Source organism: Girardinichthys multiradiatus, chromosome 5 (assembly GCF_021462225.1).
Source record: "Girardinichthys multiradiatus isolate DD_20200921_A chromosome 5, DD_fGirMul_XY1, whole genome shotgun sequence".
Taxonomy (NCBI): Eukaryota; Metazoa; Chordata; class Actinopteri; order Cyprinodontiformes; family Goodeidae; genus Girardinichthys; species Girardinichthys multiradiatus.
Window position 1 is genome coordinate 4,605,188 of NC_061798.1, and position 25,487 is coordinate 4,630,674.

At 42.1% G+C, this 25,487-nt stretch overlaps 1 protein-coding gene across 1 annotated transcript in view; it reads left to right on the forward strand.

Moving 5' to 3' along the window:
- The window catches only part of col9a1a (collagen, type IX, alpha 1a), a 32,263-nt gene extending 6,826 nt beyond the window's left edge, over positions 1–25,437 (forward strand). Inside the window, exons 10-32 of the mRNA XM_047365792.1 lie at positions 1,025–1,057; positions 2,438–2,494; positions 2,580–2,633; positions 2,724–2,777; positions 2,899–2,952; positions 4,282–4,335; positions 4,414–4,467; positions 4,757–4,810; positions 12,642–12,695; positions 14,154–14,207; positions 14,285–14,329; positions 14,451–14,504; positions 14,688–14,741; positions 16,328–16,381; positions 17,694–17,765; positions 18,731–18,766; positions 18,867–18,911; positions 19,146–19,178; positions 19,592–19,738; positions 21,302–21,356; positions 21,484–21,672; positions 22,733–22,810; positions 23,976–25,437. Of these exons, the coding sequence (XP_047221748.1) occupies positions 1,025–1,057; positions 2,438–2,494; positions 2,580–2,633; positions 2,724–2,777; positions 2,899–2,952; positions 4,282–4,335; positions 4,414–4,467; positions 4,757–4,810; positions 12,642–12,695; positions 14,154–14,207; positions 14,285–14,329; positions 14,451–14,504; positions 14,688–14,741; positions 16,328–16,381; positions 17,694–17,765; positions 18,731–18,766; positions 18,867–18,911; positions 19,146–19,178; positions 19,592–19,738; positions 21,302–21,356; positions 21,484–21,672; positions 22,733–22,810; positions 23,976–24,181 (1,590 nt within the window). The 3' untranslated portion in view covers positions 24,182–25,437. The remainder of the gene's footprint in view (positions 1–1,024; positions 1,058–2,437; positions 2,495–2,579; positions 2,634–2,723; positions 2,778–2,898; positions 2,953–4,281; positions 4,336–4,413; positions 4,468–4,756; positions 4,811–12,641; positions 12,696–14,153; positions 14,208–14,284; positions 14,330–14,450; positions 14,505–14,687; positions 14,742–16,327; positions 16,382–17,693; positions 17,766–18,730; positions 18,767–18,866; positions 18,912–19,145; positions 19,179–19,591; positions 19,739–21,301; positions 21,357–21,483; positions 21,673–22,732; positions 22,811–23,975) is intronic.
- The last annotated feature ends 50 nt before the right edge of the window (positions 25,438–25,487 follow it).

A 25,487-nucleotide genomic window follows, 5' to 3' on the forward strand; every position in this document is an offset into this window, starting at 1 on the left:
ACATTCCCAGTTAAAGTCCCAGTAGATTCTGGCCTGCCTCCCAGTGGGAATGTAGATACCGTCTACTGCACAGGTGTCAAACTCCAGTCCTCGAGGGTCAGTGTCCTGCAACCTTTAGATGTGCCTCTGCTTCAACACACCTGAATCATATAATGAGGTCGTTAGCAGGATTCTGGAGAACTTGACTGCATGAGGAGGAAATGCAGCCATAGATTCAGGTGTGATGGACCAGGGATATCTACATCTAAACGTTTAAGGACACCGGCCCTCGAGGACTGGAGTTTGACATCCCTGGTCTAATGGTTATAATGGAAACTGTATGTTACCAACCTATCCGTCCTCCTGGACAGTGGTGGTTGGTGAAAAGTATTCTTGGTGGGGCTGATGTAACAATACATTTCTCTACCTACTCCAATATATGGAATGGCATCAACAGTGAGACGACAAAAACAATTGATCTCACCGAATTCAGTGGAAGCTGTACCTCGTCGTTAAGCTCGCCATCATCCCTCTGATTGACTGCGCCGCACGAGTGGTTTTGTTTTACCTGCGAGGGGCAACATTTTCAGTGCCCCAAAGCCATGAAATTCTGCAACACTGATTGGCCATATATTCATTCATCCTAGCAACTGTACACAATTGGTTAAACAGCTGCACTGCTGGGGCACTCTGAGCAGAATTTGTAAAACTATGTTTTGCATTTCCCCCTCTTTTATCAGGGAGGGTAGCGCCCCAGCGCCACTGCTTCTGGATTACAAATCAGAAGTAAACTATCAATTTTAAAATGCTTCAGTCACGTGTTTTACAGGAAAGATAAGAAGGGCCAACAAAGGCACTCAAATTAAAGGTTGGATATTCACAGCTGAATTAATTTGAAAACATTTTACACATCTTTACCAAAGGTGCAAATAACTGTGGAGCGCACTGTACACCCCAATCAAATGTGTAATTTTTGATGCAAAATATATATTAATGGAACATTCTACCATGGCCATAGACTAATTTAATTGTGTGCACTATTTAGGGACCTCCAGCTGTTTACCAGGGTGAGGACCTGGTAAGTATAATCATTTAATGTCCATCTAGAAGTAAAATAATCCTGCAACATGCTTCATTTAACAAGGGGACATGAGGACAGGGATATGAGATGTTTCTCATTGACTTACACAGGAAAACTGTGGACTATTTTAAAGCAGTTTTTAACTATTTATCCAAAGTAGGAATTTTGATGATTTGCTCCCAAAGTGACTCTATTGTGCTTGAAAATATAATGCCAGGTTAAACCTCAGAAAACAAGTCAATGGCCAAGCCTCTCATTCTTCTTCTCATTCTTCCCATACCTAAAGAGTATTAGATGTTTTATTTATATATTAAGCTCCACTGTTGACCAGTTTGTATTGCATCCTGCTTTTCATTTAAGGCAGTATGTTTCATAAAAATGTTCCACTAAGAACGTGCAGCTTGTATGCTGAGAACATACACCACTTCTTATGTTTCACGCAATATGAGACAGAATCAGATTGTCTTGCTGTCATGTATTCAAATAGGCAGTTCACTTCCACTGCTTAAAGGAATAGTTTGGATTTTCTTAAGAGAGATTCTCAGAAATTATTAACAGTAGCTCTGCTGAAGGCAGATGTCAAGTGAACGTAGGTTTGCAGAAAAGTAAATGAATCCTCAGAGCAGTGAAAGGCTAACAGCTAATCAGATGGAGCCCCATTTTTGCTCATGTTAGCAATTCAAAGCAACTCAAACTGAAAATATTTAAATCTGAAGTATACAGTAGAAATTAAGCACCTATATATATGCCACAGTTTCAGAACCATGCTTTTAGAGGGATGTAATGATGGAGTTTTTACTTTGGGGCATCTCAGTGTGTTTTTTCATCATATTTAAATTTTTGACATTTTTTCATTATATATTGTTGTGAGACAGTTATACAGAGAAAATGGGTTTGGACCAGAACTGAACACAAGCCAACCATAGCTCAACCTAAAGACCTGCAGCGTAGCATTCACTGTATTTCTTAAAATAGCTTCTGCCTGTGGTCTTTATCAATCCTAACCACTTCCCAAAATGTGGAGTTTAAGAGAATTAATATTATGTTACCTATAGGCTTAACTGTATTCAATCTTTTTATTTATTTGAGGTAATTTTGCTCTTTTATTACAGATTAAGCCAATAATTAATGGAACTAATTTTCTGGACATGAGAAAGTTAAAAACTCCACATGCACAAAATAAGAATTAGTGACTAAATGGCATCAATTTGAAAATAGAAGCTTCTAAAGTAAAGTGATATATTTTTTACAAGGTCACTGATTGTACAGAAACAAAGATTAACTTCTATTATTATGGTGTCTGTCAAACTTCTAGTTGTGAACTAGACTCTCAGTGGAGCTTTTTCCTGACCATAAGCCTGATGTTGTATTTTTCAGTGTCCAAATGCCTGCCCTGCAGGTCTGACTGGATATTCTGGACTCCCTGGGATGAAAGTGAGTTCACTTTTAAGGACCAGCTGTAGATCAGTTTCATTCGACATTTTTAGGCTAATTTTCGACTTGAACTTTGACTCTACAGGGCCACAAAGGGGCTAAGGGCGAATCAGGTGAGCCCGGAAGACAAGGACACAAGGTGATGTCATGCCAAAGACTTTACCAGATAAAAAATCTATTAGGGTGTAATAAGCAAACATTGACATAACTAGACTGCAATCCCAAACAGGGGGAGGAGGGCGATCAGGGACCCCCTGGTGAAGTTGGAGCTCAAGGACTGCCAGTAAAATATTTCATCATTGTCTCTAAAAAAGATCTTCATTTCTCAATTGATAACCTTTATTCTCAGAGAAATTGCTTAAATCCAACATATTAACTCCTCTCTATCTGCTGAGTAATTTTAGGGCCAAGGTGGACCAAGAGGCCTTCCAGGAATAATGGGCCCCAAAGGAGACAGGGTAAGGCTAACAGTTAGTAAAACAACATATCAACATTAATGTGAACTTACAGGACAAAACAGAAGAGGAGAAGGATGAATCAGTAGGAAACAATATCTACAGTAAATCTATTATGTTTCAGTAACAGCACATCCCAGCTGCCAGCAGTTCTACTAATGTAAAACAAACGTCGTTTCAGGGAGGAGCTCAGGCTGGATCAAGGGATCAGCAGCTTTCCATATTCCAATAACTATCAGCACCCATTATGGTTTATGTAAAACCTTAAAAGGTTCTTTAAATCGCTGTTATTTTATTGTTTCACCTATCCAATTATATGTTGGTTACAAAAGGTTTACACACCTCTGTTAAAATACCAGGTTTTTGTGATGTAAAACAACTTTAGCCTAGTTTTAATATGACTTGGAACCTGAACCATTCAACTGAAAAACAGTCAATTCTGTTTGAAAAAATACCATAAAAATGTAAAAGGAATCTCCCACAACGTTCAGGAGTTTGCATTACTATTTTCTTTATGAAAAAAGACTTCTATCTTGCACCCATGTACTATTTCTGGACCCACAGAGGGTACCGCAGACTATAGTCACATGTTGAACACAATCAGTATGTACAAAATAATTCATGTAGCTCCTTTAGTATTGCTGTCAGGCTCTTGGCAAACCTCCCTGATCAGTTTCTGTGTAGTATTTTCACCAGTTTGACACAATAATCGAGTTTATGACTCTTCACTTTGCGTATATAATGCTTTGAAATGATTTGTTCCCTTCTTCCGGCTGATACCATTTTTACTATGATTTTGTGTGAACATCCGGGGTAGCTGGACTATATTGATGAGGAGATGGAAGTAAAATCCTACTAGAACTTTATTTCAGGTGTAACCTTGAAAAAACTTAGAGTAATCAAACATTACTTGAAAAAAGTAAGTCTCTCCACTCTCATGCAACTGGTTTACTTTGACATTTTTCCCAATAACAGATTTTTGTCACACTGAAGTATTAAAAACTTTTGAATCATTTATTATTGTTTATTTTTTCATCTTCTAAAACTCTTTTTTTAATCAGGGTAGGAACTTTTTATGATGACTTTATTTCTCTAAACTTAACCAAGATGCCTAAAACTAAACTCTTATGTTTGGGGACGATTACAATCATTCAGATCTTTAACTGGGAGATCCAATACAAAACAAGATTTTATATGTATTTTAAGTTTACTCTAACAACATGTAAACTATTTTGGTCCAATAACTTATAATGAAGTAAAACTGCCATTAAAATATTGCTCAATTAACTTAATTATTTTAGCTTTAGCTGTTTCTACTCTTCATCCAAACAGGGACCTCGCGGAAGGCCTGGTGATGTAGGTCCTCGGGGAATTCAGGGAGCACCAGTGAGTGGAAATCCAAATTACTGCAGAGACTTTTGTTTGTGTTCATTAATGTTACTGATGAATGTCTGCACTTTTCAGGGGGATCCAGGTCAACGAGGAGCAATAGGGGAGAGTGGACAGATAGGAGCGCAGGTAAGACTATTAAAAAACTGGACATAAAAAAACTGGAAAATCTTTATAGTGTCTCTACAAGATAAAGAACAATTACGATATATTTTTACCCAATGTCTTTTGCTGTTTTCTCCACCTTCTGATTTCACGGAAAAACTCTAAGCCTAATTCTTTTTTTTCCTTGTGGTGAAATGGAAAATATTTTTATATTTATCTTCATTATGTTCTCACAGAAAATAACTCCAGCTGTGCTTTTAAAATACATCGGCACCAGTTCTTACTTTAGTTCTTCGTGTTTGTATTTTTGTAGGGGGCCCGGGGCCCACCAGGAATCAGGGGAGCACCAGGGCCAAAAGGAGAACCTGTGAGTCACACTTCATTTTATTTAAGATAAAGTAAATTTTTAGCAAATGCATAGTTTTACTGTTGTGCACTCCAGGTGCATTTCCTCTCTTCTTTCAGTTCCACCCATTGTCTGCTATTATAATCCCAATTGCCATTGTTGTTTTCTTAAAATGTGACGTTAGCTGATTTGTTTTCTTTCTTTGAAGGAGGGTGTTAAACATGATAGTTTAAAAAAATAAACTCTGTTTTCTCTTTGTAGTGTGTATAAATAAGACCTGTTTGTCCTGTTTAGTCTTCAGGTAAAGTTTGTTGTGGATTAGCTCTAACTAAAATGAACTAAACTCAACTGTGTTGAGTTGCTTTGCATTGCGATGAGTTGAGTTACATTAGGTAACATTGTATTGAGTCAGGTTGAACTAAGCTAAGACAAGCTGAACTCCTTTGTGATAAAGTAGATTTGGGTTCTTTAGATGATTTGACTTTAGCTGTGTTGTGCTGAGTTGCATTGTTTTGTGTTGCGCTGTCGACTTAAGTGGAGCTGAGGTGATGAGATTTGAGCTGCGTGTCTCTAACAGTATCAGCTGCAGATCAGTGAAGGACGTTCCTGGATGTGACATTTTCAGCTACAGTTTGTTACCAGAATCACTTTTAATTTATAGACCAGAATTCAATTCATTTTAATTCAAATTCAAAAATACTTTATTAATCCCAAAGGGAAATTAGATGTTGTTGTAGCTCATTATGTAGGTTTCTTCAAAGAGCCGTTGTAGATGCTGATGGCTGTGGGCAGGAAGGATCTCCTGTAGTGGTCTATCTTACAGCAGATCTGAAGAAGCCTCTGACTGAAGACACTCTGTTGTTGTAGGACAGTCTCGTGAAGAGGATGCTCAGAGTTCTCTATAATGTTCTTCATTTTATGAAGAATCCTTCTTTCCACAATGATCTCCAGAGGTTCCAGAGGAGTCCCCAGAACAGAGCCAGCCTTCTTTATCAGCTTGTTGAGCTTTTTTAAGTCCCTGGCTCTGATGCTGCTTCCCCAGCAGATGATGGTAGAAGAGATCACACTTTCCACAACAGACTTATAGAAGATATGCAGCATCTTGCTGCAAACACCAAAGGACCTAAGCTTCCTCAAGAAGTACAGTCTGCTCTGTCCCTTCTTGTAGATGGTTTCACAGTTGTATCTCCACTTCAGTCTGTTGTCCAGGTGAACACCGAGGTATTTATACTCCTCCATCACCTCCACTTCTTCTCCCATGATGGAAACAGTGTTTGACTTATTCCTCTTTCTCTTAAAATCTACAATCATCTCCTTTGTTTTAGTCACGTTCAAGAGGAGATGATTGTTTCTACACCATGCCACAAAGTGGTCCACCACCTTCCTGTACTCAGCTTCTTGTCCATCTCTGATCCACCAACGACTGCAGAATCATCCGAGTATTTCTGCAGATGACAGGAGTCTGTCTTGTACTGGAAGTCTGAGGTGTATAGAGTGAAAAGGAATGGTGAGAGTACAGTCCCCTGTGGTGCTCCTGTGCTGGTGACTACCTGGTTAGACTCACAACCCTTCAGTCTCACAAACTGTGGTCTGTTTGTCACGTAGTCTTTGATCCAGGAGATTGTTGAGGCCTCCACCTGAGTCTTCTGGAGTTTCTGACAAAGTAAATCAGGTTGAATTGTGTTAAATGCCCTGGAGAAATCAAAGAACATGATCCTCACAGTGCTGCTGGCTTTGTCCAGATGATAGTGGGTTTGTTGAAGCAGGTGTATGATGGCATCTTCAACTCCAACTACACAGCGATAAGCAAACTGAAGGGGGTCCTGATAGTTCATTGATTGCTTACTCAGGTGGGCCAACAGGAGTCTCTCTAGGACCTTCATGATGTGGGATGTCAGGGCAACAGGTCTATAGTCATTGAGGACTGATGGGTGAGTTCTCTCTGGCACCAGAAGAAGACAGGAGGTCTTTCACAACACTGGAACCTTCTTCTGGTTCAGGCTAAAGTTGAAGAGGTGCTGCAGAATGCACAGAGCTGATCTGTACAGGCCTTCAGGACTCAAGGGCTGGCACCATCTGGACCTGCAGCCTTGTTATGGTTCAGTCTCTCCAGTTGTCTCTTCACCTAACTTCACCTTAACAGACACACAGCTGGAAGGGGGAGGCAAAGGGAGCATCAGCATCTTCTGATTTGGTTGAAGGCAAACATGTAGAAGCAGAAGGGTCCATGGCTGAGGTGGAAGATAAAACATTTGAGGTGTGACAGAAACGCTGTGGGTCTAAGGAGGGTGAAATGTCTGTTAGGCTGTGAGGAGGAGAGGAGGATGCTGAGCTTGTTTCTGAACTGAATTAATTGAAGAATGTGTTTCTTGTCAGTACTAGGGACTACTGATTCACAAAAAAATTAAACAGTACCATGTTTCGGTACCTAAACGCATCATTGTGACACTGAGGGAGTGTAAGAGTGGGCGATTTTCCATGCCGGGCATGAACACAGCATTGCAGGCACAAGAGCGTAATGAGGTCAGAAGCCGCTGGTACCATCAACAAAGCATGACTGATAGGAAGCACTTGAAAGTATTGCTCCGCTTTTCAAACTGCGGATCCATATTACGCTGCAATATTTGTCACACGAAGTGCAAGGCCAGCGGCTGGAATATTTCTAATCTAAAGAAGCACCTGGTTAAGCACCAGATTTTTGTCAAGGCTGAAGAGTGCACAGTTTTCATCAGCCTCAGATCTAGAGCTACAACTCCTGCATTCAGCATCATTAGAACGCCTGAATCCGTCAGGGACTCGTTGTCTGCAGCAAAATGGGATAAGAAATGTTTGAAACTACTGAGATGTTACAATAAAACCAGGTGGATGTTGTTTTAATATATTCATTAAAGTTTATATATTGAGAAATGTTCGTTCGTTCGTTCGTTCGTCGTCTTCCGCTTATCCAGGACCGGGTCGCGGGGGCAGCAGACTCAGCAGAGACACCCAGATGTCCCTCTCTCAAGACACCTCCTCCAGTTCTTCCAGGGGGAGCCCAAGGCGTTCCCAGGCCAGCCGAGAGACATAGTCCCTCCAGCGTGTCCTGGGCCGTGCCCGGCCACCCTACGGAGGAAGCTCATTTCAGCCGCTTGTATCCGTGGTCTCATTCTTTCGGTCATGACCCAAAGTTCATGGCCATAGGTGAGGGTAGGAACGTAGACCGACCAGTAAATTGAGAGCTTTGCTTTTCGGCTCAGCTCTCTCTTCACCACAATGGACCGGCACAGTGCCCCCATTACTGTGGCAGCCGCACCGATCCGTCTGTCGATCTCCCGCTCCATTCTTCCCTCACTCGTGAACAAGACCCCGAGATACTTAAACTCCTCCACTTGAGGCAGGAACTCCCCTCCAACCTGAAGAGGACAAGCCACCCTTTTCCGGTCGAGTACCATGGCCTCGGACTTGGAGGAGCTGATCCTCATCCCAGCCGCTTCACACTCGGCTGCGAACCGCCACAGCGCATGCTGTAGGTCTTGGCTAGAGGGGGCCAGCAGGACCATGTCATCCGCAAAAAGAAGAGACGAAATCCACTGGTCCCCAAACCAGACCCCCTCCGGCCCTTGGCTGCGTCTAGAAATCCTGTCCATAAAAGTTATGAACAGGACCGGCGACAAAGGGCAGCCCTGCCGGAGTCCAACATGCACTGGGAACAGGTCCGACTTAGTGCCGGCAATGCGGACCAAACTCCTGCTCCGCTCGTACAGGGACCGGATGGCCCCTAATAAAGGGCCCCCGATTCCATACTCCTGGAGCACCCCCCACAGGGCATCACGAGGGACACAGTCGAATGCCTTCTCCAGGTCCACAAAACACATGTGAACCGGTTGGGCAAACTCCCATGAACCCTCGAGCACCCTGTAGAGGGTATAGAGCTGGTCCAGTGTTCCACGGCTGGGACGAAAACCACACTGTTCCTCCTGAAGCCGAGGTTCGACTATCGGTCGGACTCTCCTCTCCAATACCCTGGCGTAGGCCTTACCAGGGAGGCTGAGGAGTGTGATCCCCCTGTAGTTGGAACACACCCTCCGGTCCCCCTTCTTATAAAGGGGGACCACCACCCCAGTCTGCCAGTCCAGAGGCACTGTCCCCGACCACCACGCAATGTTGAAGAGGCGTGTCAACCATGACAGCCCTACAACATCCAGAGACTTGAGGTACTCAGGGCGGATCTCATCCACCCCCGAAGCCTTGCCACCGCGGAGCTTTTTAACCACCTCGGTGACTTCAGCCTGGGTGATGAAAGAGTCCAACCCCGAGTCCCCAGCCTCTGTTTCCACCACGGAATGCGTGATGGCAGGATTGAGGAGATCCTCGAAGTACTCCTTCCACCGCCCGATAATGTCCTCAGTCGAGGTCAGCAGTCTCCCGCCCCCACTATAAATAGTGTTGGCAAAGCACTGCTTCCCCCTCCTGAGGCGCCGGACGGTTTGCCAGAATCGCTTTGAGGCAAACCGGTAGTCCTTCTCCATGGCCTCACCAAACTCTTCCCAGGCCCGAGTTTTTGCCTCTGCCACAGCCCGGGCCGCAGCACGCTTGGCCTCACGGTACCCGTCAGCCGCCTCAGGAGTCCCACAAGCCAACCACAGCCGATAGGACTTCTTCAGCTTAACAGCATCCCTTACTGCCGGTGTCCACCACCGGGTTCGGGGATTGCCGCCACGACAGGCACCGCAGACCTTACGGCCGCAGCTATGGGCAGCAGCATCGACAATAGATGCGGAGAACATGGTCCACTCGGACTCTATGTCTCCAACATCCCCCGGGATCTGGTCGAAGCTCTCCCGGAGGTGGGAGTTGAATACATCCCTGGCCGAGGGCTCCGCCAGGCGTTCCCAGCAGACCCTCACTATGCGCTTGGGCCTGCCAAGTCTGTCTGGCTTTCTCCTCCTCCAGCGGATCCAACTCACCACCAGGTGATGATCAGTGGACAGCTCAGCCCCTCTCTTCACCCGAGTGTCCAAAACATGCGGCCGAAGGTCTGATGATACGACAACAAAGTCGATCATCGACCTCCTGCCTAGGGTGTCCTGGTGCCAAGTGCACTGATGGACACCCTTATGTTTGAACATGGTGTTCGTTATGGACAATCTGTGACTAGCACAGAAGTCCAATAACAAAACACCACTCGGATTCAGATCGGGGAGGCCATTCCTCCCGATCACGCCTCTCCAGGTGTCACTGTCGTTCCCCACGTGGGCGTTGAAGTCCCCCAGCAGAATAATGGAGTCCCCGGGAGGGGCACTATCCAGCACCCCCGACAGGGACGCCAAGAAGGCCGGGTACTCTGCACTACCACTCGGCCCGTAGGCTGAAATGATAGTCAGAGACCTCTCCCCAACCCGAAGGTGCAGGGATACGACCCTCTCATCCACTGGGGTAAACCCCAACACGAGACAGCTGAGCTGGGGGGCAACAAGCAAACCCACACCAGCCCGCCGCCTCTCCCCGTGGGCCACTCCAGAGTAGAAGAGAGTCCAACCCCACTCAAGGAGATGGGTTCCAGAGCCCACGCTGTGCGTGGAGGCGAGCCCGACTATTTCTAGTCGATATCTCTCGACCTCCCGCACAAGCTCAGGCTCCTTCCCCCCCAGCGAGGTGACATTCCACGTCCCTAGAGCCAGCCTAAGCATCGGGGATCGGGCCGCTGAGGTCTCCACCTTCGTCCGCCACCCAATCCTCTTTGCACCGGTCCCTCACGGTTCCCCCTGCAGGTGGTGGTCCCACTGGGGGATGGCCTCACGTCTCTCGTTCGGGCTTGGCCCGGCCGGGTCCCACGAGGAGCAACCCGGCCACCAGGCGCTCTCCGACGAGTCCCGACCCCAGGCCTGACTCCAGGGTGGGACCCCGGCTCCGCCGTACCGGGCGACGTCACGTGCCTCGATATTTTGTTCTTCATGAGGGGTTCTTGAACCATTCTTTGTCTGACCCGTCACCTAGAGCCTGTTTGCCATGGGAGACCCTATCAGGGGCATTTAGGCCCCAGACAACATAGCCTCTAGGATCATTTGAGCACTCAAACCCCTCCACCACGTTAAGGTGACGGTTCAAGGAGGGGATTGAGAAATGTGTTAAATAAAAAAAATGTTGAGATTTTATCATTCAATGAATTAACATTTACTACCACATAAACACACAAACAAAAACATAGAATATTGGTACCATTGAGTACTGGCGCATCGGTACCGTAATAGTTCAAATGTGAAAGGTACCCATCCCTAGGAAGAGATGGTTCTCTCTCTTCTCTTTGCTCCTGCTGTCCATCCACGGCGCCTCATTATCAACTCATCAGGGATTTGGGGTTGTAGTTGAAGCATTATTTGAGCTTGTTGCTATGGTGATTCCCTTGCATGACCTCTAGGCTTGTGTAACCCAGTCATAGGATTGTAAGGATTATGATTAATTAATATTCATCAAGAATTATTTGAAATTTTTTTTTATTTCTTAACCAAAAATCATTACTTACGAATAGAAATCAGAGATGTCCTCTGGTGTTGTGATTATGGGCTCAAAGCTCTTTAATAATTACAAATTATTAACCAAAACCGCGTCACTGAAGGTGGGGGAACTTCAACCTTGTTTTGACAGATAAATCACTCTTGCACGAAATAAATACAAACGCTTCTCTTGGTTATATATATATATGAAAATGTATTGAAGCCAAATAATCTTGATATACCATTATTCTGGTTCAAAAACCTTCACCTAACTAACAAGCACTATTCTACACAAAGGGAATAACAATGACTACCTAACAATAATAATAAAAGAAAAACATATATGCGCATTTAGTGTCTATGAAGATCAAACATGTAGTTTTATGGACAAAATGCGTAATTTGGGTTAAATGGAAAGATAAATCCTCCTGGTGCTGATGTCTCGATCGCAGCGATCAGCTGATAAAACGATGGGGCCACGCCCCTTTAGCCACGACCAGCTGATTGTTCCAAATCTTGACAAAGGGTCATAAACTCTGAGGCCGGAAACTCAGTGGAAAATCTCCAGCAATAAAGCTGGAACAAGGGGAAAAGATGAACCGTTAATTGACTGCATTACACAAGGAGGAAAACTCATCTTCTAGGACATAGAACCTCTGTGGGTTTCCACCTGTGCCGGGTGTCGCCGTGGTCTTCGATACGTGAATAAATCTCCTGATCTTCTCGTATCAGACAGATTTCCAGCTTTCACGCTTTTCCGGGAATGGCCTTGTGGAGCAAAAGTTCGCCTGCGAGCTTTTGTCTCTCCAGATATGCGCCTCCGTTGCACTGTCCTGTGAGACAGGCGGGAAATGGCAACGAAACTCTGCATCTCAGCCGGTTTATGCTCCCAGTGACGTCAGAGCTGCAACGTCTGTTGAGCTGCGTGTGTCAAAATGTGCGACCAAAATGGATGACCCCAACAGGATGGAGGGGAGATTTTACTATGTTAAAAGTACTCTAGATTTTCTTTTTATGCCTTTCTCCCTTTATTACTGCTGGTTTACTAGTTATAGTTAATGTTCTAGAAACTATGTTTGACCCATATGTTTAACAGGTTATGAGTAACAACACTAATGGCACTACAGATAATAAACTTACACTCGGTATGAGGTTTCACAACTCAGTACTGGAGAACCATGCTTTTATTTCAAAATATAACCAGAAATTCATCCTGTTCTAAAATGGTCACTTATTTTACCATATGACCCATACAAGGTTCCTGCTTCTGTACTCTGCCCATCTCTCGTTCTCCTTCATCTAAATGACCAATTTGGTAGATTTGTTTGATAGTGATGGTTGGAACAAGGACATCTCATTGTTTCCCATCTCGTTGACAGGGCCTTCCTGGTCCAGATGGTCGTGAGGGAATACCTGGGCTGCCTGGTTCAAAGGTAATGTTGTTAATAATGCCATAAAAGTGTGCAGCAGTGCTCTGTCCATCAGAATGGCTGCACTCTTATGCAGTAGATATGTCCTTAAGCTGCAGGAGGTAGAAATCATGCAAGACCACTGGTAAAAAAAACAGAGCCTGCTCTATTCACTGTCATAAATTCCTACTGTGGTGACTGCACTTAAATGTCACTACCGGTGATTCACTTTGAAACCTGTGTATGTCACATCTGCACATTCCTGCAGTGCCTTTGTATGTCTTTAAAGTACCAGACAAAAAGTATGGAATTATTTCTCTTGAAGGAGAGCTGTTTTGTTTTATAACACAAACAAATGAAAAGAACATTTAAAACTGATGTCATTGAACAGCTGAATGTTCTGGCATTGTAAAACATACCTAAAATATTAAATAACATGCTGCAAATTAATAGTATTTCTATTTTCAGAACAAGTAAAGGAAAAAATATGTTGGAATCATTCAGTCTGCAGAAAAGAAATTATAGAACGATCAACTAAAAACATCAGAATCAGCGCTTTGTTCTGCATCTGGCTTTTGTAACAGCTTGAATTCTTTGAGGTGAGGACCTCACTGACGACTAACAGTTATCTTCATCTGATAGGTGCCAACCTTCTCATATCTCACCTGACAGAGTAACTTTGAAAGATGGAGACTTGACATTCTCTCTTTAATTTTCTGATCAAGATTTTCAGCTGGACTCTAGATCCAGATTGTTTGCTGTCAACCAGTTGAAGAAAGGTTTAAATGGTATTTGCTTGGTGGTTATGCATTACAATCCTGATAAAGACATTATAATCAGCAGACCAACTTTGGATGGATTCAATGAGGAAAGTGTATAGTGTTGTATTTATCCTATGTGTTTATTTCCTGTAGAGGCCTGTATTTGCCCTGCTCCTTTACCTCATTCATAGCCCCTTATCAATGAACCTGCTTGCTTTCTTCAGACAGCCATCTTTTTGTTTTTGTGGCATGGCAGCATGTTTATAAATCCTTCATTTCCCTCAGCTGACATCTTACAGTTCAGACACATCTACCTGGATGTTGCACTCTTACAACCTGGATGTTGGTTCGTCCCTGCATGTTTCCTGTATGTCAACAGCTCCTCCAACACACTCATTAAATTTTATCATTTGTAGAATTTGATCTGTGCTGTTACTTGATTTAGAAATGCAAATTACAGATTAATTCCACAATTTATTGCACTACTTTACATAAAAAATGATGTGCTACTGTAAATACATTTGCCAGGAATTGTACCATGTCATCTGTTGTGGTCTAAAAGTGCCCTAATTTGGTGAGAATGTTTGCAGTCTGGAACAAAAGCAAGTCCGAAAAGGCCATCTAGATACATTGTTTCTATTGGCAACATTTGGTTACAGTATGATAACTACTGATATGCCATAGTGTAATTGCATTCTTCTTTACGTTGTTTTATTTCCAGGGTCTACCAGGAAAAAGTGGGGCTCCAGGTGATGCAGGCACACAGGGACTTCCTGTAAGTGATCCTTTGCTGAGTACTTTTAACATTGCCTTTCTTTTCTCTGACTATTGGCCACCGTTTTGTTCATGTAGGGTTTACCAGGTACATATGGCCAGAAAGGACACAGCGGTGCTAAGGTATGATCAAAGCTTGTGTAACAGTTTTTTGGTAAAAAAAACTTTATAAGCTCTCTTAGTTGAGACAGGTTGAAATGAGTAAAATGAACCAGTGTTGTTCTTTTTTCCCTCTTTTTACAAGGGCATCGTAGGGGACCCAGGAGTTGTGGGACTGATGGGGTCTCCGGGGAAACAAGTAAGTTTAAGCAAAGTCAAACCTGTCCAAGATTTTACAGCAACTATTCAGAGCTGTAGAGGTAGGGTATTTAAAAGCATGTTATGTGATTTTAAACTATTTAGTAGACTCAATCTATCAACTGAAACAAATATCATCTGAAGTTTTAACAATCATCTCATTAGAGGTCTTGTTTACTTCCAGGGGGAGCGTGGAGACCAGGGGGAGGTGGGACCTGCCGGGCCCAGAGGAGGACCTGTGAGTTTTACATTTCTTCCTATAACGTAAAGCATATTTTTAATCCACCTCTTCACACCTGACTCCAGTCTGTTCTGATAGTACAGTTATAGATGCCAAACCGCTGATATATACAGGGGTTGGACAATGAAACTGAAACACCTGGTTTTAGACCACAATAATTTATTAGTATGGTGTAGGGCCTCCTTTTGTGGCCAATACAGCGTCAATTTGTCTTGGGAATGACATATACAAGTCCTGCACAGTGGTCAGAGGGATTTTAAGCCATTCTTCTTGCAGGATAGTGGCCAGGTCACTACGTGATACTGGTGGAGGAAAACGTTTCCTGACTCGCTCCTCCAAAACACCCCAAAGTGGCTCAATAATATTTAGATCTGGTGGCTGTGCAGGCCATGGGAGATGTTCAACTTCACTTTCATGTTCATCAAACCAATCTTTCACCAGTCTTGCTGTGTGTATTGGTGCATTGTCATCCTGATACACGGCACCGCCTTCAGGATACAATGTTTGAACCATTGGATGCACATGGTCCTCAAGAATGGTTCGGTAGTCCTTGGCAGTGACGCGCCCATCTAGCACAAGTATTGGGCCAAGGGAATGCCATGATATGGCAGCCCAAACCATCACTGATCCACCCCCATGCTTCACTCTGGGCATGCAACAGTCTGGGTGGTACGCTTCTTTGGGGCTTCTCCACACCGTAACTCTCCCGGATGTGGGGAAAACAGTAAAGGTGGACTCATCAGAGAACAATACATGTTTCACATTGTCCACAGCCTAAGATTTGCGCTCCTTGCACCATTGAAACCGACGTTTGGCATTGGCATGAGTGACCAAAGGTTTGGCTGTAGCAGCCCGGCCGTGTATATTGACCCTGTGGAGCTCCCGACGGACAGTTCTGGTGGAAACAGGAGAGTTGAGATGCACATTTAGTTCTGCCGTGATTTGGGCAGCCGTGGTTTTATGTTTTTTGGATACAATCCAGGTTAGCACCCGAACATCCCTTTCAGACAGCTTCCTCTTGCGTCCACAGTTAATCCTGTTGGATGTGGTTCGTCCTTCTTGGTGGTATGCTGACATTACCCTGGATACCGTGGCTCTTGATACATCACAAAGACTTGCTGTCTTGGTCACAGATGCGCCAGCAAGACGTGCACCAACAATTTGTCCTCTTGTGAACTCTTGTATGTCACCCATAATGTTGTGTGCATTTCAATATTTTGAGCAAAACTGTGCTCTTACCCTGCTAATTGAACCTTCACACTCTGCTCCTACCGGTGCAATGTGCAATCAATGAAGACTGGCTACCAGGCTGGTCCAATTTAGCCATGAAACCTCCCACACTAAAATGACAGGTGTTTCAGTTTCATTGTCCAACCCCTGTATGTCAGCAGCTATGGAAATCTGGTTGATACAACTGAAACCAAATAAAAATCTTTAGCTACTTAATGCTTAGCAGATGTACTCCAAGAGAGTTTTCACTCTTAGTGCTGACTATTGTAAACTACAGTACACCTTTATGCGAATCATATACAGTTTGGTGTCATTAAATCAATTAGTAGATTATAACTTGTTTCCTTCTTTAGGGTGAGCGTGGGGAGAGAGGACCTGACGGACCTTTAGGATCACCAGGAGCCAGGGTAAACCCGACTTTTATTGTCAAGAAAAAAAAGATCTTTTAACCAATAAATTTCTCCACAGGCATGATTTAGGTTTAGTAAGTGTAAAATATTGGCCACAATTTAATTCCCTGACCATCATCACTATGTGGATGTCTTTGAGGATCAAGAAGAAGAGAAAGCAAGAAATGTTCTGTTTCACTCCACATTGTTGGTTTGGTCTGAATAAATCAAATCTTAGTATTGTTTCCCTGCCTGTATAAAACAACATCTGAAGTTAATGTAGTGTTGCTTATAAGTGAATAATATTTGTGAAGTTATTTTTAGAAGTTTTTTTCCAGGCAGATAGATGGGACACTAACAGGTTTGATCTAAATATGTTTCACATGAAGCTCTGAGTTTCTCTCTGAGGAAGTGGTCTTAGTATAAAACCACAGTGGTTTTATACTAAGACCACTACAAATCCAGTTAGATCTAAAATGGTGGTGACAGCCAGTTCACGGATGATGAAATCCATGATTTCGTCTTCATCTTTAAGCATACAACATAATGTATTGGAAATATGTCTCACTGGAATGTGTTCTAAGGGTATCAAGGTTAAAACATTGCCCTAAAACAGAACTAATTCTGAAAGAAAAACAACAGGATCTTAATGTGGCTTGGAGAAAAGCTAGAGATAGAATAAATTTAAACTACCGTAGGTTTTAAAAAGCCAGATGAAGATAACTGTCAAAAAATCAGAAATAATTTTTTAACCTTACATAAACTTTATTGCTCCTTTCCTGAGCTCAGGCGTGATCTGTGCTGTTGTCAGCAGAGATCAGAACCCCTAAACCCTTAAGGAGAATACATCCATGGTCTCTTGTCCTATAGTTGCATTATTTGACATAAGAATATCTTACAAAGTTAAACTCTGCATCTTGCTCAGACACCCCTTGCCAGGAAGCAGAGCTGTGTTTTGTGCTAGCAGTTAAATCTGTAATCCACCCAAGAAGCATGAAAGGCCATTTGTTACACGTGTTTTTTTCTGCATCTCAGAGGGGATTCAGAACAGGAAAAGAAGCTGAGAGGCCCTCAAAGCAATCTCTGTTCTCCAGGAATGCCCACATACCCACATCCACCTTGACCCACCCAGACTGAGGCAAGATGGTTGGGTGGCTGGTGGAGCAGTCCACCGTTCACATGATTTAAAGCTGGAATGTTTTTATAATTTTGTTTTCTGTGGGGGAGGTTGCATTCTGGGGCGTTAAACACACTCAGTTCTGTATGGATTCTGAATGTTCATCAGTATTCTGTCTCAGTTCATGTTTATATGTGTGAATGTGTTTGACAGGGAGGCAAAGGGGATCCAGGCTTTCCAGGACTTCCTGGTCCTGCTGGTTACCGAGGTCAAAAGGGGGACAGGGTAAGAATTTCACATGTCAAGCGTTACATGCATCCAAAATCAGATCAGAACAATCTCAACCCAAGTTACTGACTATAGAACATCCCACACTAATGTAATGTTTTCATTTTTCAGTCAAACAAAAGTTCTTGACACTGCAGGGACATCCCAACTAAACAAGTCTTCTATCCACAGATTCTGACCATTTCAGTTGAGGCATGGCACACAGAGCAGAGATGGTCAGATTAGCTAAGAGTTAGGATTTCACACCAATTTTCACAATTTTTACCTGCTGGGGCAGTTAGTAGCATTAACCACAATGTTGTATCACAATGCTCTGCAGAGAACTCTTGTGACCTTTAATTTGCATGGGTTCTCCACTGACATATCCAGCCTATCTAAAAAGCTTTTTTTTGGACACGTTGAACAATCCTATCAGAAATATGTGATAGTGGTACAGAATCACTGCACTCTGACCTTCAGATCATTAAGTATGAAAAGAATTAATAAAATAAGATGGTGACATCACTGTTAAATAAACAAATGAATTGTTAAAACAGCAATAGAAGATGTTTTAAATCTACATTATGTTGCTAAAAGTATTGGGTCACAGCAGCAGATCAATGAATTCCAGTGTTCCAGTCACCTCCATGGATGCAGGTCTAGAAATGTTTGACCTCAACCCTCTTGTGGTCTTGCAAAGGGGAACGGTGGGTCCATCAACAAACTGGACCTTATAGACTAAAAATGGTTCATGTACATGTAAAAGTAGACAGACAAATACCTTTAGCAACAGTGTAGTTGCCCTTGTCTCTTTTAGTGGAATGTGGCTTTACTGGCCAAATCTGACTTCTGCAGGTATTTTACAGAGTATAAAGTGAACAGGTTCAACACATTCAAACAGTCCCATTACTACACACACCGACCTGATCTCACTGTTTTCTCTTTCCATATGACCCAAATCATTTCGCCCTTTTGTCCATCAGGGTTCTGTGGGTCTCACCGGCCCTAAAGGAGACCAGGTATTTCTGAAATTAACTTGTAATATTGCTCCTGACTATGTCACACAGATGATTGAGGGTTCAGATGGATATAATAACTGGCCTTTGGTCGTTCCTCCAGGGACCTTCAGGTGTTGAAGGAATACCAGGAGATAAAGGCGAAGTGGTGAGTGACACTCCTGCCTCTGTTGGAGGTCTTCCAAACCCAAACACCAAACAGCCGGTCAGAAGGAGTGGACTGCAGGTTTAAAGTGATTTCAGCTCACAAAACCTGCTGTCAGAAATAAAAAGTTTTAAGGTCTGTTGCGGTTAAATATGAAGGAAAGTCTGGTGGAAATATCTTCCTGCTCAGCTACTGCAGACATGAGATATTTATGGGTGTTCTTCATTTTCATTTCAGGGTGATCAAGGTGAACCAGGAGAGAAAGGATCGGTATGTAGACCAGACCACAGTATGACTTCTCTTCCTGAACTTTGTGTATATTTACAGCTGTTAGATTATGTAGTCTGAGTCAGCAAGTTGCAATGACTTACTGGACAATGAAGTAAGTTAGTTTTAACTGTCCTTCAGGTTGTCTTATGTTGTAATCAGCTGTTTAAATGTTTTTAGTGGTTTATCCTGTTTCTATTCATATAGTTTTAGACATTTTTTTACATTTATTGGAGAAGAACAATAATATTGACATGGACTGTCTTTAAAGGAAAGCCAGCTAGGTTCTCAGACTCAGGTATATTCAGTCCACAGCTAACCTAACCTAACATGACCTACAGGACAGAACTAATTGCAATGGGTCGTTTTGGGATTAGATGTTATGTCTCTTTCTCCTTCCTTTGTGTTGACTGCAGCAAGGTCCACCAGGAGAGACAGGAAACAAGGGACCTGAAGGCGGCCGTGGGCTGCCAGGCAAAGAGGGCAAGCTCGGTCAGCCAGGACCACGAGGCATGCAGGGAGACACAGGGGTACCGGGACTACCTGGACAGCAGGGACCAGCGGTGAGAAGACAGTATTAAGTTAAACCATGTAAAACCTTTATACAGAGAGGAAAAAGATATTGTTGCATCGTAATTGTGGAGAAAAAACTGAATTGGAGGAGTAATGTAGATGGTCCTTTCTTACCTCTGTTGTTAGCAAGCCTGCCTGCATCACGTGCTCATCTGACTGCCGATAGAACGTATAGTACTGTGAAAAGTATCCCTGTTGACAGATTTCTACTGTTTTTGCTTTTTTGACACAATTAACAGTTATGACATTCATTTCAATATTTAGCAAAAATCATCTAAGTGAATACAAAAAGCAGCTATAAAAAACCAACCTGCACCTAGACGTGAAAATGATTGCACCACTTGTTAAATGATGAACAGTGAACTGTTCAAATTCCTTAGCTAAAACCAGGCCTGATTACTGGCAGATCAGTAGAATCAAGAAATCACCTATAAAGAACCTGTCAGGCAACATGAAGTGTGCTGAAAAACCTCAAAAAGCAACACATTATGCCCCAAGCTAAAGAAATTCAAGAACTGATGATATATATGTGTATATGTGTATGAATATATATATATATACATACACATCGCTTCTCAGTCTGGAAGCGATTACAAAGTCATTACTAAGACTGTGAACTACAGTAAAAGTTTCAAAGGACTGGTCAGCCTACCAAAATTACTCCAGGACTCATCCAGAACCCAGAACAACATCTAAGCTCTGCAGGCTTCACTAGCCTAAATAAAGGTCAGAGTTCATGACTGAACAATAGGAAAGAGACTGAGCAAAAATGGGGGAGTTGCAAGGTGAGGAAAGACACTATTGGCTAAAAAGTACACAAAGCCTTGCTCACATTTGAAAATATTCTGTGGACTGATGAGTCAAGAGTGTGTGTCTTTCAGGAAGGTGTTTTATCTGGTGTAAATCTAACACAGAAGAAGAGCTCCATACCTGGTGGTGGAGGTGTGATGGTCTGGGTCTGCTTTCCAGTTTAGGAGCTGGACAACATGCTGTAATAGATGAAACCATACATTCCGATCTCTAGTAGAAAATCCTGAGGGAAACAATTAAGTTTTTCCCTGAATAAAGAAAAACAACTACCTGAAGCTCTTGGAGTGGCCTAGTCAAAGTCCTAACCTAAAGTTAATTGAGCCTGGTAATGCTTAAAAACCCTCTACGACAAAGAACAAGTGGGCCAACATTCCTCCACAGCGATGTAAAAGATTGTGAGTTATCACAACACTTAATGCCCAATACGGTACAACCAGTTATTAGGTCTACGAGGAAATTCTCTTTTCATGTACTGTAGGGCCAAGTTGCCTTCCATCCCATCTTCAGTGTATTTGAATACAGGCACGACATGGGCTTTGACAAGCTCATTCACTTCCACCAAGGTTGCTGTTGACATCACTGCTTATCATTGGACATGTTAATCACTGTCAGCAGCAGGATAGATGTAATTTTCCCAGCAGTGGTGCAAACTGTATTTAAGTCATTGTTTTACTCTCATTACATTAAAAAAATAAAAGGTTTTATAACTTAGAACTACTCAATAACTATGTTTGCTTGTTCAGGGCAAACCACCAACAGACAGACACATCAAACAGGTCTGCATGAGAGTAATGCAAGGTAAGTGTTTGTCATATTCATACTTTAAACCTAGCTTTCTGCTTTTGTTTTAAACTATTATTCATTCTGATGTTGTTGCTTTGACATTATTAAGTCACTTCATATAACTCATATGTCCATGTCACAGAGCAGCTGGCCCAGTTAGCAGCCAGCCTGAGAAGGCCGGAATCAGGCATCGCCGGGCTGCCCGGGCCTCCTGGCCCACCTGGACCACCAGGTGCCCCTGGAGAGAATGGCTTTCCGGGCCACTCTGGGTCAAGAGGTCTCCCTGGTTTTAAGGGTCCACCTGGGTTAATCGGCCTGAAAGGACCAAAAGGTGAAATCCAGACAAGAACCTCTTATCTCTAAATGTGATTAAAATAACGTGCTCTAATTACTCTTAACGCTTTCATAGTAATTATGATGGTAAAATAGCAGCCAGGTCATGCTAATCAAGTATGTGAACAGTGGAGGTTCCAGCAGCCCTGAAGCATGTAGGTGTGCACTTACACAATGCCAAGGAGGATGTTCCTGATGGGAGCTAATGATGTGGGCTTCCTCTAGGCCCTGCAACAGCGCTGTGATTTCAAACACAGCAGTAAAGTCACAGCATAAAGGCTAAAGAATTAAAATAACGTGTTACAATGACCCAGTCAAAGGTCATGCATCAGTGCTGTGAGACCTGAAGAGTTGTATAGAAACAAACCAAAATAAACTGAAGCAACAAGGTGGAGAGTAACAGATATTTCATTATTTTGTATGGTTTACATTCAGTAAATTACACGTCATGAGCTGCTGCTTATATGATATTTTATTTAAGGAATTTATAATTAAATACAACATTATTACATAAAAAAAATTATTTTAAAAAAACTTATTTTTTGTTCAAAAATGTATTTTTCTTGCTTTGAGCTTGACTGCTGCTTCTCTGACATGTCTGATTTCTCCTCTCAGTGTGCTTTATTAATTGAAACACATTATAAACTGTAGGCCCACTGATGGTAATAAGCTAAAGGAAGACAGCGAGCACAATATGTTACAATAAAAAGAGCTTTCAGGTTCCAGAACCTCCCCTTTACCGATGCAGTCATGTGACAGTTGGTGCATTTCTTCCACCCAGAGATTTGTGAAAGAACCAAGCAAAGAAACTGAAAGCTCAGACATAAGACAGAAATTAACATGCAGTTTTAAAGTTAGAAAAGAATTGCTTGATGCAACAAAGAGTTGAAAAATCCAAAACCTGGTCATTAAAATTCTTCTGTTTGCTTTTTGTAAGAGTCCTCTTCACCCTTGAAATCCGTCATTTTACTGCTAATGTCAATTTGTTCAATTTAGCTACATATGGTAGCTTTATTGATGTGTTTGCTTATGATGATAACTGCTGTCACTCTTTGCAGGTGACCAGGGAGACCAAGGGGACAGAGGTCCCACACTGAGAGGGTCCAAAGGGGAACCAGGGGTCCCTGGTCTACCAGGTATATAACAAACATATCTTTCTGACATGAGTGTGTTTAATTCAAGTAGTATTTAATAAACATAGTTTTGATTAAGACTTTCTTAATGCATTAGTTAATATGTTCTAAACCACAGGAAATCCCAGCTGCATAATACCTGGGTTTAAACACTAAAATGTTTTCTGAAAAAATCAAATGTTGGAATGACCAAACATTTAATAGTTTTAAATGTTGGGTCAGTTCAACAATGAGGAAGAGTCAGATGCAGCAGCTAAACTCATTTTACGCACAACTTTATTCAAATGTGGTTCAGTTTTTCTAATATAAGAGAAGAATTTACAGATGGAGACAAAGTTCTTGGTCAAGGTGTGTAAAAAGTCTTAAAATAAATCATGAATTTAAAACTCATATTTTTAGAAAATCTTAATCTTTAATTTGAGTACATATTCCTTAAGTAAAAATCTCATGTTAAGAATTTTTTTAATGTAAATTCCCTTTTAGAACAATTATTGGTACTCCTGTCATCAATACTTTGTATAACCCTGTTTTGCCAAGGTTGACTTTATCCGTTGAACCATTTCTGCTTCCACATTCTGCTGAAAGACCCAAGGGTGTGGCCTTTTTTACTTCACTGGCAGAATCCACCTGCGTTTTATTGAAATGCCCAAAGAGTCCGTAAAGCCATGCATGGGGTGCTTTCCATGTATTCATCTTTTTTTCCACACCAAACCCAATGTTTGTTGCTATAGGGACCAGTCTTAGTCTAGTATATCCAAAGCAAATGGTTCCAGTTAAAGAGATTATTTTGGGGTAAAAATAATTGTAATTTTGTTAAAAATAATTATTTCCTATTATTTCTTAGATGTCATGGTTTTTCCATCATTTAATAGACATACTCAAATTAAAGATTGGATTTTTCTAACATTTTTAGTCTGAGATTATGCCGCTGCAATAAACTGTTACTACCACTACTTTGTCTGCTTCTAAATCTGTTGTTTCAACATGATTGATTTTCACATAGTTTTAGTTTTTGTTGCCCTGTTGTTTTGCACACATTGTATTTGTCTGCACCATGTCCCGACCAAAGGTACTAAAATGACAAATCCGTTTTTAACAACCTCCAATGGCATACACAGGTTCCTTATTAAAAGAAGACCTAACTAATCTATGGTCACTCATCCTGCAGGTGAACCCGGTCAACCGGCTTATGGGACAAACGGCCGTGATGGAGAACGGGGACCACGTGGTGTTCCTGGAATCAATGGCGTTCCCGGGCCTCCTGGGCCCGCTGGCAGGAATGGCTACTGTGAGTCTTCGCAGTGCGTCCTTGCCATGGTGGCATCGTTCGGCCTCGAAAAGAACTCTGAGACAAAGGGCCCCAGCGAAATGTGAGAGAGGACAGAAGCTGAACTCAAAGTGTCAGCAGAACAAAAGGAGTTTTTAAAGCCACCTTTGAGGTTACACTGACATTAATGTGGACTCTAAATAACATCCAACCAGCTTTGGCAATTTATTGTTTTTACCTCAGTTTTTCCATCTTTGTACTGTAAAATAAAAGGAACCATGATGAAATGACTGTAGAAAAGGCAAAGACTCACCTGCTAAGTTTCTAACCAAACACTAAGGCATTCTGCTTCTCTGTATGTTTATGTAAATGTGTCAATACATATAACCGGATGACAGTAGTTTGATAGCATTTTAGGTGGTTTAAATGTCCTCATAGATGTTGGTAACATTTGATTATTTCTGGATAGAAGGGTGAACATGTGTGAAAGTATCTGACACAGTCTTGTATGATTTCTTATTTATTATATCAAGGTTCAATGTCGTACCTGTAAGTTGTACAAAAGAGGAAATATACACATGTTTTGTAACCATGGCTGTGTTTTGCATTTAAACATTCATTTACAAACACACTGATCATAACCTACAGGATATAACTGAAGATACAGTAACACCCGACAGCTAAGAGGTAGTTAGTCTAAAGCAGACCTGACAATCCAAGTGCGAAGATTGAAAGGGATCATCAGGCTGGGCAGCTGGGCATGAAGGAGTGCTCTAAGCAAGTTACAGAAAAATGTTTAACTGTCATATCTGAATGTGTTTACCATTTGTTTACTGTAAATAACTTATGATATTGCACCATGAACGTTTTTCTGTTCTGAAACAAATCACCATTTACAGTTCAGTTAAAAAAATATAAAATAATTTTTTAGCAAGTGATTCATGACGTAAAACAGTCTCACATTCAGCTCTGAATGTCTGTCTGCTCGGGTGACTGAAAGCTGATACTTAAACTAGTAGACGAACTAACTGTGGCTGCAACTTGAGATCATGCTTCAGTGTAATCCACTTATTCAAGGTTGGTAAAGGTTTGCTCACATCATGGTTCCGTTCATAGACAAAATATATACATTTTTAGAAGAGGTGAAAGCAGGTGCTGCAGTTTATGTCTAAGTCCTCTTCATTTTAATAGTACAGTGACTTGTAAAGATATTTGTAACTGCTTGAACTTTTGACACTTTACAAACACAAACTTCAGCTTTTGTTGGGATTAAATGGGACAGACAAATACAAAGTAGTGCAAAACTGTAAAGTGGAAGGAATCATTTTCAACATTTCTATCAAATAAAATTTTCAAAACTGTATGAATTTGTATTTAACCCCCATGAGTCACAACTTTGTGGAACCACTTTTC